Source organism: Colobus angolensis, unplaced genomic scaffold, assembly GCF_000951035.1.
Source record: "Colobus angolensis palliatus isolate OR3802 unplaced genomic scaffold, Cang.pa_1.0 Scaffold105, whole genome shotgun sequence".
Classification (NCBI taxonomy): Eukaryota; Metazoa; Chordata; class Mammalia; order Primates; family Cercopithecidae; genus Colobus; species Colobus angolensis.
The window spans coordinates 4,997,656-5,011,607 of NW_012111475.1; the positions used below are offsets into that span (position 1 = coordinate 4,997,656).

Below are 13,952 nucleotides of genomic sequence, written 5' to 3' on the forward strand. Positions count from 1 at the left end.
ACCCCAAGGCCAGCCCCGCAGCTGCCCAGGGCAGAGGCCCCCAACAAAAAGCAAGGAAGCGGCTGTTTAGCCTGGACACTCACTGGACGAGTGCCCCCAAGTACTGCAGACGGACTCTGCACACAAGGCCCCCATCTCTTTCCAGCCCTGGCCAGGGAGATGGGTCAGTTTTCCCAGCAACTCAGGGGGCACTTAGGAGAATGGGTGAAACAAGGAAGCGAAACTTTCATACGATTGGTTTAATTTTTTTTTTCAGCAGGAGAAAAAAGAATAAAGTTACAAGATTCTTTTAATATTTTCACAATGTTAAAACTAAAACTGAGCTCTAGGCTATGTGTGTAAGTAAATCTAGAACACAAAAGGGTTAAATAAGATTTTCTCTTTTAAAGATACAAGAATTTAAGCTTTCCTTACATTTAACAAACTTCACAGAACAGATACTGCAGGGGAACAAGCCCCACCCCCCACCCCCCCAGCTCTAAGTCAGGAAGCGAACATGGGCTTCGCTCCCCTGGGCCGGCTCCCCAGGGCTCCTTCCCAAGCTGCCTCCACGCAGCAGGCAGTGGGCAGGGCCTGGGGAGGGCCGGGAAAGGAGCGCACAGCCTCTTCGGGACCAGAGCTTGGCGGAGGCCTAGGCGGGGCTGCCTCACTGAGGATGGCCCGTATGGTGGCCAAGGGCTGTGGCTTGACAGCAGTGGTAAACGCTGGGCAGACCTGGCCCCTCTGCCCTGGGCTGCCCTAGAGCAAGACACCGGTCTGGGTCCTGAAGCAAGAATTAAGGCCGGGGATTTTGCAGCGGGTTCCACTCTGGTGGGTGGAGGGTGGGAAGAGCATGACTTCCTATCTCAGTACGTTGGATCAAAAAAATATTTGCAGTTGCAGGTGTTCAGTTGTTAATTTGCAGACAGAGTTGAGCCATTTGTTGTTTTATAAAAAGGAAAGTTGCTGGGTTAAACTATTCCAGTAGCCTATGTGTGGGCAGATCCACGCTGCCTCTGCAGGGGCCTCCTGCCCTCACCCACCTGGATCAGATGCGGACCTAGAACCACTGGGACCGCTCACCCTGCCTGGGCTTTCAAGAGAATCCTGATCCTGTCCACCCAGCCCCAGCCCCAGCCCCACCTGACTGGTAGTGATTTCCTAACATGGGGCAATGAGGCCCACCCCCACCCTTCCCCATCTGGCCTGAGCAGCTGCAGCTGCTGAACTCCTCTGTGAACATGAGGGGGCACAGGTGGAGAAATGTACCCTCAGGCCCTCACCCACCAGAGCAAATACCACTCTCGGAGCTGGGCCACAGCCACAAACTGCTGTTCTAGACAGATCCAAACCCACTGTCCCTGGGACGTATGCTGCCTTCCCTTACTAAACTTGCTATGTGGTAGATGTGGACTGGGTGTCCTTGGACTATGGGGCTGCATAGAAACGAGAATGGAGGCCACGGCATCATCCTCTTGGCCCCTGGAGGCACGGGCGGCTCCAGCTGGAAGGGGCAGAGCCCGTGGGCGGCAGCTTCCCTAGCTGCTCCCAGCACTTCTACTGATTCTTGTTGGCTATGAAATGTCTTTTTAAAAAACTCCCAATATAGAAATCTGGCTGCAGAGGCCAGTGTGCAGACCCGGCCACCGCGCTGTGCTGCCATTCGCCGCATCTGGTCCGTGCCAGATCCCTGCACTGGCGAATGGCAGACCAGAGCCGGCGGGGGCAGGGCACTCTGGCTGCTTCTCATGACCTTGGATCCTGTGTAGAAAAGGCGGGTCTCGTTCGTGGACTAGTCTTGAGTGGAGCTAATTTTCAAAGTGAGGTTACTGTTTCTCTTCTTGTGTGATGAGTTTTTTCATAGCAAGTCAGGTAAAAAAATTTCCATAAGAATCTGTCCCCCACCCCCCATTTCCAGCTCTGTGGGAGAGTGAGGCCACCACCCAGCCCAGCCATGTGGCCAATCTCAGCAGCCTCCTGTGGCCAAGGCACACGTGGCCATCAGGTATCCTGGCTACTGGGACTAAGGATAAGTGAAGAGGTGAAAGGCCGAACATTAAACAGAGTTTCTGGCAAAGCCATGTGCGTCGTGGGGACTTTAACACCAGCTTCTACTCCTCTATTAACTCAGAGTCTCCGTCTGGAACACTTTCCACTTAAGGCTTTTTATAAGTTTGACTCCAGCAGTGACAGGTATGTGTTGTTTTAAATCCACTAGCCATGCTCAAAAAAAAATATTCTTCATGTTTTAATTTTATACAATGGCTAGCAGGCACCTTAGTAACCAGCCAGAAATCAATTTCAACCACCATCAACCCCTAAACTACAGTACCAGGATGGCTGGCTAAAGAAAGGAAACGGACTGGCTGCAGTCTGACGCGTGCCCAGTACAAGGTGTCTGGCTGACTTTGTCCTAAATAAGGCTAACATTAGTGAACTAAGAACAGCGTCATGTGGTGGCCATGCCTGGCCTTCAGGAGCACCCCTCCCCGATGCGCTGGCAGGAGCGCCCCACTTTCCGGTCCAGCTTCACCATTTTCATGATGGCTTCCTCCCGGCCGCGGCCCATGTGGTCGAATGTGCAGTCATGCTGCTCGGGAAGGCGATGTAACATACAGAACACATAACCTGCAGCAGTGGGAGAAGCAGAGGAAAGAGAGTATTAGGGTGGCCTCCAACTGCACAGAGCCTCACTATTGCCTTTGTCCAGAGGATGGGAAGGGCATCCCAGTGGGTGGACAACAGTTACTGCAGGGGTTCCTGATGCAGCAGAGAGCTCACTCCAACTACCCACAAAGAGGGTCAGCACTTCGCATTCCACAGCTGCTCAAGCCCGTCTGACGCCCTCCGAACTCACAAGCTGTGGCTGCTCAGAGGCTGCCCTTGCCTGGACCCTTGAAGGGCAGAACCCTAAGTTGATGGCTGCAGTGAGACACAGCCCTCTCCTTGGAAATGAGTGGGCTCTGCGCCCCCCTCCAGCACCATGCAGGCGGAAGAGCACAGGCTGTCAGCTCAGCACTTTGCTTGGCTCAGAAAAACTGTGATTTCCACCACAGGATGCCCACCATTTCTAGGAGGCAGGAGAAATGATTATGTCTTAAATGACATTGCACCTCCTGTACAGCTGGGGCTAGAGAGGATGGTGGGAGTGATCAAACCACAACCCACAAATGAGTGGGGGCTCTCAAAGGAAAGTGGATTATTTCTAGTGCTAGAAAAGGTATTAGATAGAAACAGAGGAAAGGAGAGCAATCTCGAATCGCCATCTCCAAGGAACCTGACACTTCTTTTTTTTTTCGAGAGGGAGTCTTGCTCTGTCACCCAGGCTAGAGTACAGTGGCACGATCTCGGCTCACTGCAACCTCCGCCTCCCATGTTTCACGCCATTCTCCTGCCTCAGTCTCCTGAGTAGCTGGGACTACAGGCGCCCGTCACCGCGCCCGGCTAATTTTTTGTATTTTTAGTAGAGACGGGGTTTCACCGTGTTAGCCAGGATGGTCTCGATCTCCTGACCTTGCGATCTGCCCGCCTCGGCCTCCCAAAGTGCTGGGATTACAGGCGTGAGCCACCACACCCAGCCAGAACCTGATACTTCTAACTTCACCAGGAAGGTAGGCAAGGTTGAGATCCCCACACTCAGGGCCTCCCAACTGTCCTTCCCTCCCAGAAGTGCAGGATGCTGCAAGGCTCTTTTTGAAGCAGAGAAATCCGAGGGAGACATTGGTCTGGTAAATAAGAGAAAAAGACCAGTGATGAAAGATCAAGAGGGCTACCAAGCAGGGAGCTGGTACAGGTAACGTCACTCTGCGCCGGGAACAAGGAGAACACAAGGTGCACAACTGCACCAGGGTGTCACCCATTCCCTCCCGCTTCCCAGGCAATTTCTAGAGCAGCTGATATGCATGTGGAGCACAGACGTCTGAGGTCCGCAGGGTCTGCTGGCTGTCTCTTTCAGGAACACTGGGGAGAACAAGATCAGGGCTAGGAAGACACCTGCCAGTGCTGGCTGGCTCCTCGCCACCTTCTTATCCCATCGGCATTAACTCATCACACCTCTAGGCCCCGTGCGCCTAGATCAGGTCCACAGGAGCAAGCTTCTGGGTGAGTCCAGATCCATTCCTAAACCTGCTCCCCCTGTCTGCAGCAGGCATCCCACAGCAGCCTGCCCAGGCAAACACTCTCCTCACTTGTTTTCCAAGCCAACGGCATCTCTTTTCAGACTTCTTTCTTTTAAGCCCTCATCCAGGCCATAAAGAACAGCCCTTGCAAAGTGACTCATTCCTCCTCACATCAACTTCTTTTCAGAGATGTAGAGGCTACGCTTTTAGAAGAGCAGCAAGAGCCCAAGCAAGGAAGAAGTGGCCAGGATGAACAACAGTTTCAACAGCCTTAAGACTTAAGATTAATATTCAATAGCCTTAACTTCTCAGATTAACTTCACCTATATTCCTCAGCCTGAAGGAAGGAGAGTGTGTGGTGTCTTCAATGGCTGGGGACCAACCAGCCTCAAGGATGTAGCTGGCGCTCACACCCTACCAGGAAGCCTGGAGCCCAGGCTGTGTGCAAGGGACATGTACATAGCCTGGGGGGCTGGGAGTGACCCAGCTGAGCTTGGGCCATCCATTGTGTGAGAAAACACATTATTAACTGCTTCCCAGGGAGAGCAGGGCAATATGTTTGACTCTAAATTGGGATTGGGTTTAAGGAAAGAACAGAGATGAAATTTTTGTCTTCTGAGAAGCCAAGCTCCCACTTGGTCCAAAAGCAAAGTTAAGATTAATGAGCTCATGTGTTATATTTACTGATAAGTTCATTACTCGAAGATATTGGATACCAGTTGTCTTTCTCCTAAAGGATTTTGCAGCAGAGGCGTGGATGGCCTCAATATGCATCCTCCATCTAACAAGTAAAATCATCTTTTTGTAGCAAAGCCTACCTGGTGAGGGAGAACCTGCTGCCAGTCAGGGCTTAGGGTAGGGGCACCAGCAGGATGGCATCAGGATGTGTCTGTAGACATTTCTGTCACCAAGTCCTGACATATTTCTGTACTTTCAGCATCTATAATAAGGGGTGGGTGGACCCCTGCTGCCCATTCCCTTCCCTTTCTTCAAGATACTGGGATGATTCAGAAGGTCCCAGGGGCTCTCCTCTCCTTCTGATGAATGGTGCTGGCTGAATAAAAGCAGCAGGAAATGGATTACCACTGGAATTAACTTGGCTCCTGGCTCAGCTTAACACCTCATTAGTCAAAGACAGACTGGGGTGGAAGGCAAAGGCTGCATCTGGCCCCCCTTCTCCATGTTTGCTTAGCTTGCCTTCTGCCAGCTAGTGAGCAGCCAACTTGGTGGATGTGAGAGTCCCAGGCCTCTGGAAGAAGGAACAGGGAGTGACACCCACAGTAGCTACCCTGATATTCCCTCTACCGCCCAGGGAGTAGCTACCTGATATTCCCTTTACCCTCTACACAGTAGCTACCCTGATATTCTCTCTACCAGCCCAAACACCTTATTTCTCTGCCCAGGTTCTGTGAACCTGTTAGACACATCTTGACACTTGGCTTAGATTTCTTTTTTTTTTTTTTTTTGAGACAGGGTCTTGCTCTGTCACCAGGCTGGAGTGCTGTGGTGCGATTGTAGCTCACTGCAGCCTCAACCTTCTGGGCTCAAGAGGTCCTCCTGCCTCAGCCTCCCCAGTAGCTGTGACTACAAGCACACATCACCACACCTAGCTATTTTCTTATATTTTATTTTTGTAGAGACAAGGTCTCACTGTGTTGCCCAGGCTGGTCTCACACTCCTGGCTTCAAGCATTCCTCCCGGCTCGACTTCTCCAAGTGCTGGGATTGCTGGGATGAGAAGGCACCCTCTAATCCCAGCACTTTGAGAGGCCAAGGCAGGAGGAATGTTTTCAGAAATCCACACCCAGCCAGCTTGCATTTTTGAAAGGTAAAAACTATTAAACAGCAGATAGATTTTGGGAGCAGTGCTGGTAGCAATGAGAATATATGGCATTGTAATAATTCACTGGAGAAAAGTTTGGGGAAACTCTGGAGGGCTAACTTCCCAAGTAGCTGCACTGAAGTTATTAGATGGCATGAATTAAGCTCAATTCCTTCTCCTGTCAGGATCATTCACTAAGAGGAAGTTATGTCTGGAACTTGTCCCAAATGCTGAGCAGATATTATCTACTGACAGCAGCCAATGGCGAAATGCATTTTGGTGTCAGAAGGGGGTTGTCCTGGATACAGGGGATGGCGGGCAGAGGTGCATGGGAATGACTGGTGGATGGGATGAATCTTTATCCTCTTTTCTTGGTACTCACAGCTCTGTGTCCAGAAACCACTGCAAGCGTCATGAACTTTGGGTTGCTCTCTGACTGAATTCTGGGATCCAAGCTGGGTATGGAGAGAGATGAGTCCAGGCTGCTACAGAAGATTATTTTCCATAATTTCAATGATGAGCAGTTTTAGAGCACAGAGGATTTATAGTCGTGTTAGCTAGGCCAGCCTTAACACTTCCTCTACATCATTTGTTAGAAACCAGTAAGGGCCTTTCCAGAGAGGGCCAAGGACAGTGGCATCCAGAAGGGATGAAGACACTAAGGACACCGAACTGACCTGCTGAACTATGACAGCAGCTCTGGTATTATTACCCAGGGTATCATGTATTTCTTTTTTCCCAGATTTTAAAAAGTTATATATTAAAATCAAAATCAGATAAAGCCACATATTCAGAGCCGGCTGATCTTTGGCAAAGTCAATGAGAACTTACACTGGGGAGAGGAAATCCCCTTCAATAAACGGTGCTCAGAGAATTGGCCTGCCACATGCAGAAGAGTGAGACTGGACCCCTGTCTCTCACCACACACAAAAATCAACTCAAAATGGACTCAAGACTTCAACTCAAGACCTGAAACTATAAGAATATTACAAGAAAACCTAGGGAAAACTCTTATGGACATTAATCTAGGCAAAGAATTTATGACTAAGACCTCAAAAGCACAGGCAACAAACACAAAAACAGACAAATGAGACTTAACTAACTAAAAGCTTCTGCACAGCAAAAGAAATGATCAATCGGGCAAAGAGAAAACCTGCCAAATGGGAAAAAATATCTGCAAACTATTCATCTGACAGAGGACTAATATCCAGAGTACATAAGGTACTTAACAGGAAAAAAAAACCTATTAAAAATTGGGCAAAGGACATGAATAGACAATTATCAAAAGAAGATATACAGTAAACAGGTGTATGAAAAAAATACTCAACATCACTAATCACCAGAGAAATACAAATCAAAACCACAATGAGCTATATTATCTTACCCCAGTCACTATGGCTATTATTACAAAGACAAAAAAAATAACAGATCCTGGTGAGGATGCAGAGAAGAGAGAACGCCCACTGTTGGTGGGAATGTAAACTAGGAAAGCCACTAGAGAAACCAGTATGCAAATTTCTCAAAAAAACTAAGAATTATCATTTGACCCAGCAATCCCACCACAGGGTATCTACCCAAAGGAAAAAAAATCAATACATCAAAGGGATGCCTGCATTCGCAGTTTATTGTGGCACTATTCACAAAAGCAAAGATATGAAATCAACCTCAGTGTCCATCAAGGGATGAACAGATAAATAAAATGTGGTATATACACACAAAGGAGTACTCTTCAGTCAAAAAGAATGAAATCATGTCAGTTGCAGCAACATGGATGGAACTGGAAGTCATTATCTTAAGTGAAATACACCAGGCACACAAAGGCAAATATCCCATGTTCTCACTTATATTCAGGAGCTAACTAATTTAAACACATGGAGGTAGAGAGTGAAAAAGAGACCGACTGGGAGGGTGAGTGTCGGGAGGGAGGAGGATGAAGAGAAGTAGACTAAAGGGTATAAACACATAGTAAGATAGAAGGAATAAATTCAATATTAGATAGTGCAGTAGGATGACTATACTTAGCAGAAATGTACTGTACTCGTGTGACAGACACCCTAACCCTGACCTGATCACATGCATTATATACATGTAACAGAATTTCTCATGTACCCCATACATTTGTACAAATAAAAAAAATCAAATTCACTGACTCATTTATATACATACATTCCCATATCTGTACTTTCCTTATGGCCCTAAGTTCAGTAGCATGTAATTTTAAAAACATTTCAACAGATTTTTGCTTACTGTAGCTATAATATCATTTGGTGCTTTGAAGGGATAAAGGACGATAAGGGATAGGGGAATATGGTTAAAAGGATGCTCATCCCCCAAAAAGAGAGGGGAAGAGTCACGGCAAAGTGGTTGAAAATGTAATCTGCCTGCTAAATGTCGTTTAACCACAGCCCTTTCCCCTGCCAAGTCACATGACTGGCTACCCTGCTCCTTCGAGCACAGGATTACTGGATTTTCATGAAATACTGGTTCAGGAGGAAGCTGCAGAGCTTCCTCAAGGATACCTGAGTTGTGTTCAGTAAATCTGCACAAAACGCTCAAGAACTTGTGTGGGTGTCCCTTTGCTTTCTGGCACTGAAGAGCAATATGGGATGAGCCCTTGATTTCAAAGGGAGGGTGAAACAGCAGGTCTGCAGGCACTGTGCTCCATGACTCCACTTTCCGTGGCCCTCTGGACTGAGGCCTCTCTGCCTGCCACCATCCTGGCTTCTTACAGGCCGCCCTTAGCATGGAAAGAAGGAGAGCAGGACTAGTGAGGAGGCCCAACCACAGCAGGTAGTACCAGTCACCCCCTGTGATCTGAGGGGAAGGTCTCCCCAGGGTCTCCACCAGCTACACCCACCATCTGAGAAGACCTCCTTCAAGTGAGCAGACAGCATCGAGAGGGGGCACATGGAACAGGAATGGAAGAAGAGGATGCCTGTCCAGACAGTCACAGTGGCTGAACCACCTAAGGCTGTCATCCCGGGGGCCCGCCCAAGCCTGCGGCTATGGACAGCAAGTGACGAGGGCAGAGCAATCACTTCCCTGACTGTCACTACCAAAGACACAAGATTATAGCAAAAGGCAAAAACACAATTCAAGACCTATCTAAAGCTCTGTGCTGAAAGAATCCCATGTGAATGAGAAATGCAGGAGGCAGTTTTCAGCTCACTCACCAGAACAGAGAGGCCGGGGGATAGGGACACCTCTCTCGGGAGAACAGGTATTTCAATGAAGGCCACTCATAAAATATTAAACCAGCACATCTGGACTCAGCCCTCCTGATGCAGAAATGGGGCCTATGGCCCTAAAGACCCATGTGCCACATAAACCTGAAGATGCTCAATACCTAAAGGGCCTTAGAAACACATTCCCAGCAGAAAACTGAACTGAGGAGCATTTTTCCAAGACCCATAAAAATCTGACATGCAGAGCTCTAAAACTGCTCATTTGGCGGGAACCAAACTTCTAACATGACCCTACAGCTTTTAAAGCTAACATGTGAAATGGATACAATTCATTCAGATCTCTCATCCACAGCTACACCTCACCTCTGTCTACACGGGGAGCAGGCGTGGGTGTTCTGAGACTAAACCTACATGACTGAGAACAGTCTGCACAAATGCCATCATTAGGCAAAGGTGCCACAACATCCAACACCTTGTTCTAAGTGCTGTGAAAACTGTAACATCTCACTCACTCATATGCAAAAATCAACATCAATCACTGCCCAAAAGGAACACTCCAAGGTGTAACTCAACCTAGAAGGTCGGGCTGGGTCTGTATTCTGTGTTTTTTACCTCTCGTAATGCTGGCAGGCCAGGCATGGAGGGCAGCTGAACCAAGTCAAGTAGCATCAGCTGGTTCCCTTCCCCCAGTGGCCACAGGGAATGGCTGCTGTAAGGAGCCTGGGGAGGCAGGTGGAGCAGGAGCTGGAGGGCAGAGGGAAGGAGCCCATCTTACATCCTGCCTGAGGTGAGGCCTTTACCCTTGGCTGAGGCCCCGGACCCTATAGACCAGCATTTCCCTCCAATTCCTAAGAATTGGGTAGGTGTTAGAACTGTCCATTTACACAGAATTTCCTGAGGGAGACAAAGAAGGTGATGCTGAAAGTCACAAAAGTTGAGCCCTTGACATTTTGATTCAATCGGTGCCAGACAGAAACGTTGCTTATTGGCTTTATCTTGAAGTAAAAATAATTATTTCAAGTTGGCAAAACTGGGCAGCTCTGGATACTTTTGGACTATAATTAATTAAACATTTGCTTTCTTGCAGACCCCTTCACTTGGAAGCTCCCTCAAGTGGCTGTTTTATTAAAGCCATAGACCAGGGAGGGCTGCAGCTCCAGCTGCTCAGGTGTTTTTACCTCATTTGCAAATGTTTTACACTTCCTTGCTCATTTAAATTTCAAATTGTCAAAAGTTGCAGGAGGACCTAAAAATACTGATGAGCCTTGGGGATGAGGTACTGTAACACGCTCTGCTGGTGTGCAGCCCGAGGTGGCAGCATGCTGCTGTCTGCACAGAGGCACCTGCTCCCCACCCCCCAGCCTGTGCTGGGGCCCCGGCAGGTATATCTGGTTCTGTGGTAAATCAGAGACTATTCCTGTGGATGCACATGAGCTCCAGCAGACAGAAGCTACCAAGACCTCCCAAAGCATCCTGAGTTGACCCTTCAAATCTCAACTCATTAATAGGTACCACTTGGCATCTAAAGTGTCTATTTCAAAAATAAATGACAAATATCCCTGACTCATCTTCCTTAAATGATCAAGCAACCTTGTTTTTTAAAAAATCATATTTTTCCAGCAAAGTAACAACTGTTTAAAGGTCAGGACAGCTCACTGGCCTCATAGTTCATATGTAAGTACACACTGGGTCAGGACAGCTCACTGGCCTCACAGCTCATATGTAAGTACACGTTGGGAACAGCAGGTGGTTACAGGGAAGCTTGTTGTAAAGCATTAGCCATTTATACTCCCACCTGCAGCAATCCCTGGATTATACCACATCCGCTGACCCAATGCCCAAGGCAGATTTTGTAGCACAGAAATGTATTATATTAAAGGATCTAAATGCATTTTATTTCATCAGGCCAGGGTACAGGCAAAGCGGCTGCAGGTGTTTCGGGAATGGAATGCATCTGCTTTACATTCTCCTCCATTCCTGGCTTTGCATGGTAAGGGGAAAATCATTAGACTCCAATACACAGAACTGGATCCCAGCTCGCTGAGTTGGCTGACACAGTGCTCTGCTGGGCTGAGAAGAGAACCACTGGATGGACAGAAGTCAGCTGCCCAGGGTGCTGGAACCAAAGCCACAGTGAATCAATAAGCTGGGCATCAGTCTGTCTGGTTTTCAAAGAGAAGGAAAACTTGCAATTTAGAAAAGCCCACGCTCCTCCTCAACAATTTCATAAGAAACACTAAATCATATCGAGACAGCTCTGAAACAGAAGCAATCATCTGCTTTCCTCCAAATAAATTAAAATATCAGTTACATGCCAGCTAAATGTTAGAACCAAAAGCAGTATGATAGAGGCAAAGATACAAAAGCCTTGTGCAAAGAACTCATAAGGCAGCTGTGCACTGTCAGTGGTGATCGAGAGCCCTCCCTTGGCATGTGCCGTCACATCACTCTCAGAAAGCCGTCAGCAGTGCAGGCAAGAAAACTGTGCCACAGTCCAGCTTAACGAAGCTCCCCATGCAGTTTGTACACATGCCATTTTAAAAGTATAAAAAAATTCACCACTGTTCATGTCCTTTATTATTGTTTCTCCAGACAGCCCCATTCTTGCAAAAGCTCTAATTACCTCTTTCCTCTCTGTGGAGAATATCGTTTCGTCCCAGTAATGTCTCCCTCTATCACCCAGCTCAAGCAGCTCTCACTTTACCTGACAGCCAGAGAACAAGCCTTCCATCGCTCACTCTTGCCTCCATGTAGGAAAAGCTATTTTTGCAACCCAGGGGGTAGGGGGTTAGGAGGCCCATACCATGAAAGATACTGTGACTTATGAGAACTCCCCTCCAAGCAAGCCCTTCAATGCCCAGCATACAAGGAGACAGGGGCTGGCTGCAGGCTCATATGCTAGGCTGTTTTATCTGGAGATGAACATATATTTAAAAACTAAGAGAAAATGGCTCAAGGCAGTTTTTGCCACAAGAATAATGAAATGACTTGCTCTTTCAAACATCATTTCATTTCAGTAGCTGAAAGCAGGTGGCATTAACCACTTGGTACCTGGGGTAGTCTTTAGGGTCCAAAATCCCCTAAGGAGGCACCTGCACTCCTGGCAGGCCCCTCCACCTCCTCCAGCCTCTATGCGGCTCTCAGGGGAAGAGTGCTATGCTGGTAAGAAACTTCTCTTTTGGGAGTGATCTTATTCTTCTTTCAGTAGGCTCCTGATTTGTTTGGCCTTCTCTTTCAGCATTTCCCAATCTTTTAAAACATTATCTTCTCAGACAGAACAGTCTCCTAAAAAACCAGCTCCAAAGTTAAAGTAGAGATGACAAAAGAGGCTGCACACATTCATCCAGGAGCTGCTGAGGACACAGCCTGGGCCCGTGGGGTAACTCAGTTGCCAGGCTCCTGACACATGGCTCGCCAGGGAGCTGTGGCCGGTTTAGCCTCCCTGAAGGCACCTTTGCAGGGAAGAGTCAGTTCATCCAAGGCACAGAATGTCTGAGTGGCAATGTGGTCAGGGGGCATCAGACTATAAATGCCATACATCTCTCTCCAGAGAAACACCTGGAAAAGAAAGGAACATTTTCCCCATCTTTCCCAATTGACCTTTCAATCAACACGCTGGGATCACAGGGTGTACGCAGATAAGAAACTGGAGTCAGGAGAGACCTGTAGCTTAGTCCCAACCCTGCTTCCCCAGCAAGTCCCTTAACAGCTGAACTATACATTCTCTTTCAGGATAACACAGCACGAGTGTGTGCTTTGGACCCCAAGTACTGAATTCAGGTTCCCGCTGCTCTGCTTTGACAGTTATGTCAGGTAAAGTGAGGGCTGCTTTGACATTACTGGCTCAGGGCAAGCCATTTAACCTTGAAGAACCTCAGCTGTGTCTGCTATAAGATGGGGTTGTTATGGGCATAACAGAACACCGTGCCTTTGAAGCACCCGGCATGTGCTCGAGGAAGGCTGGTTGGTCCTGGGATGATTCTTCAGAGTGTGGTCATCCCTTTTGCCATTTTGCCCAACATGGTGCAGCTGGCATGCTTGGCATTACGACTCTGACCCCCTTCCCCCATCATGTCTGTTCCTTCCTCCTCCATTCACACAGCCTTTTTCCTGCCCCATTTGCTTTCACCTCCCCATCTAGATTCTGGTTCCATTCTCCCTTGAGAAGTCACTGCCGACAAAAGAGAATGAACGTGGAAATCTTCCTCTGAACATATGATGTACAAGTTTCCTCTCTCCCCCTCCACAAGCCTGTTTTTACAGACTATAATGCATGCTAAGTGACAAACTCAGTAAAAATTTCTGAGATACGCAAATTTCAGAGAAATCTGAATTAAATATACAAAGACTACACAGTGCAGCCTGGAAAGCACTCAGTGGTTAGGGACACCATGAAAGGGACACAGAAACTTTCCAAGGACATCAGAGAGGAGCTTCTCTGCCCTGGCAGAGGCATCGCCACAGGTACAGCTGAGTATTCTGCAAGACTCTGTCACAAACAGAGGCAGAGCATGCGTTGCCCAATTTGGTCGTGTACTGACCATTTGCTGAAAAGCCTCATGTCTACTTCCCCGAGTCTGTCAGGCTGGGGGCTGTGGTGAAAGGAAGAGCAGGAGAAAGGAATGGGCTGTAGACATTCTGCAAACAGTCTACGTTTTCACCCAAACTGTGCCAGCGTCACATGCACTTGTTTTATGTGCTTGCGTTAAGAATGAAGTTTCTCTAAGGGCTTCTTGTTTTCACCACAATAACTCAAAAAGGTCATTCAGAGGAGTTAGAAGTACAAGCATGCTTCTGCCGTTTCCACAAAATCTGACCCGCAGAGTCGTGAGTCCTACAACGTCTGCTG

At 48.0% G+C, this 13,952-nt stretch overlaps 1 protein-coding gene across 1 annotated transcript in view; it reads right to left on the reverse strand.

Moving 5' to 3' along the window:
• Positions 1–224: 224 nt before the first annotated feature.
• ZFAND3 (zinc finger, AN1-type domain 3) overlaps positions 225–13,952 on the reverse strand; it is a 239,444-nt gene continuing 225,716 nt past the window's right edge. Inside the window, exon 6 of the mRNA XM_011944457.1 lies at positions 225–2,607. Coding sequence (XP_011799847.1) covers positions 2,453–2,607 — 155 coding nt within the window. The 3' untranslated portion in view covers positions 225–2,452. The remainder of the gene's footprint in view (positions 2,608–13,952) is intronic.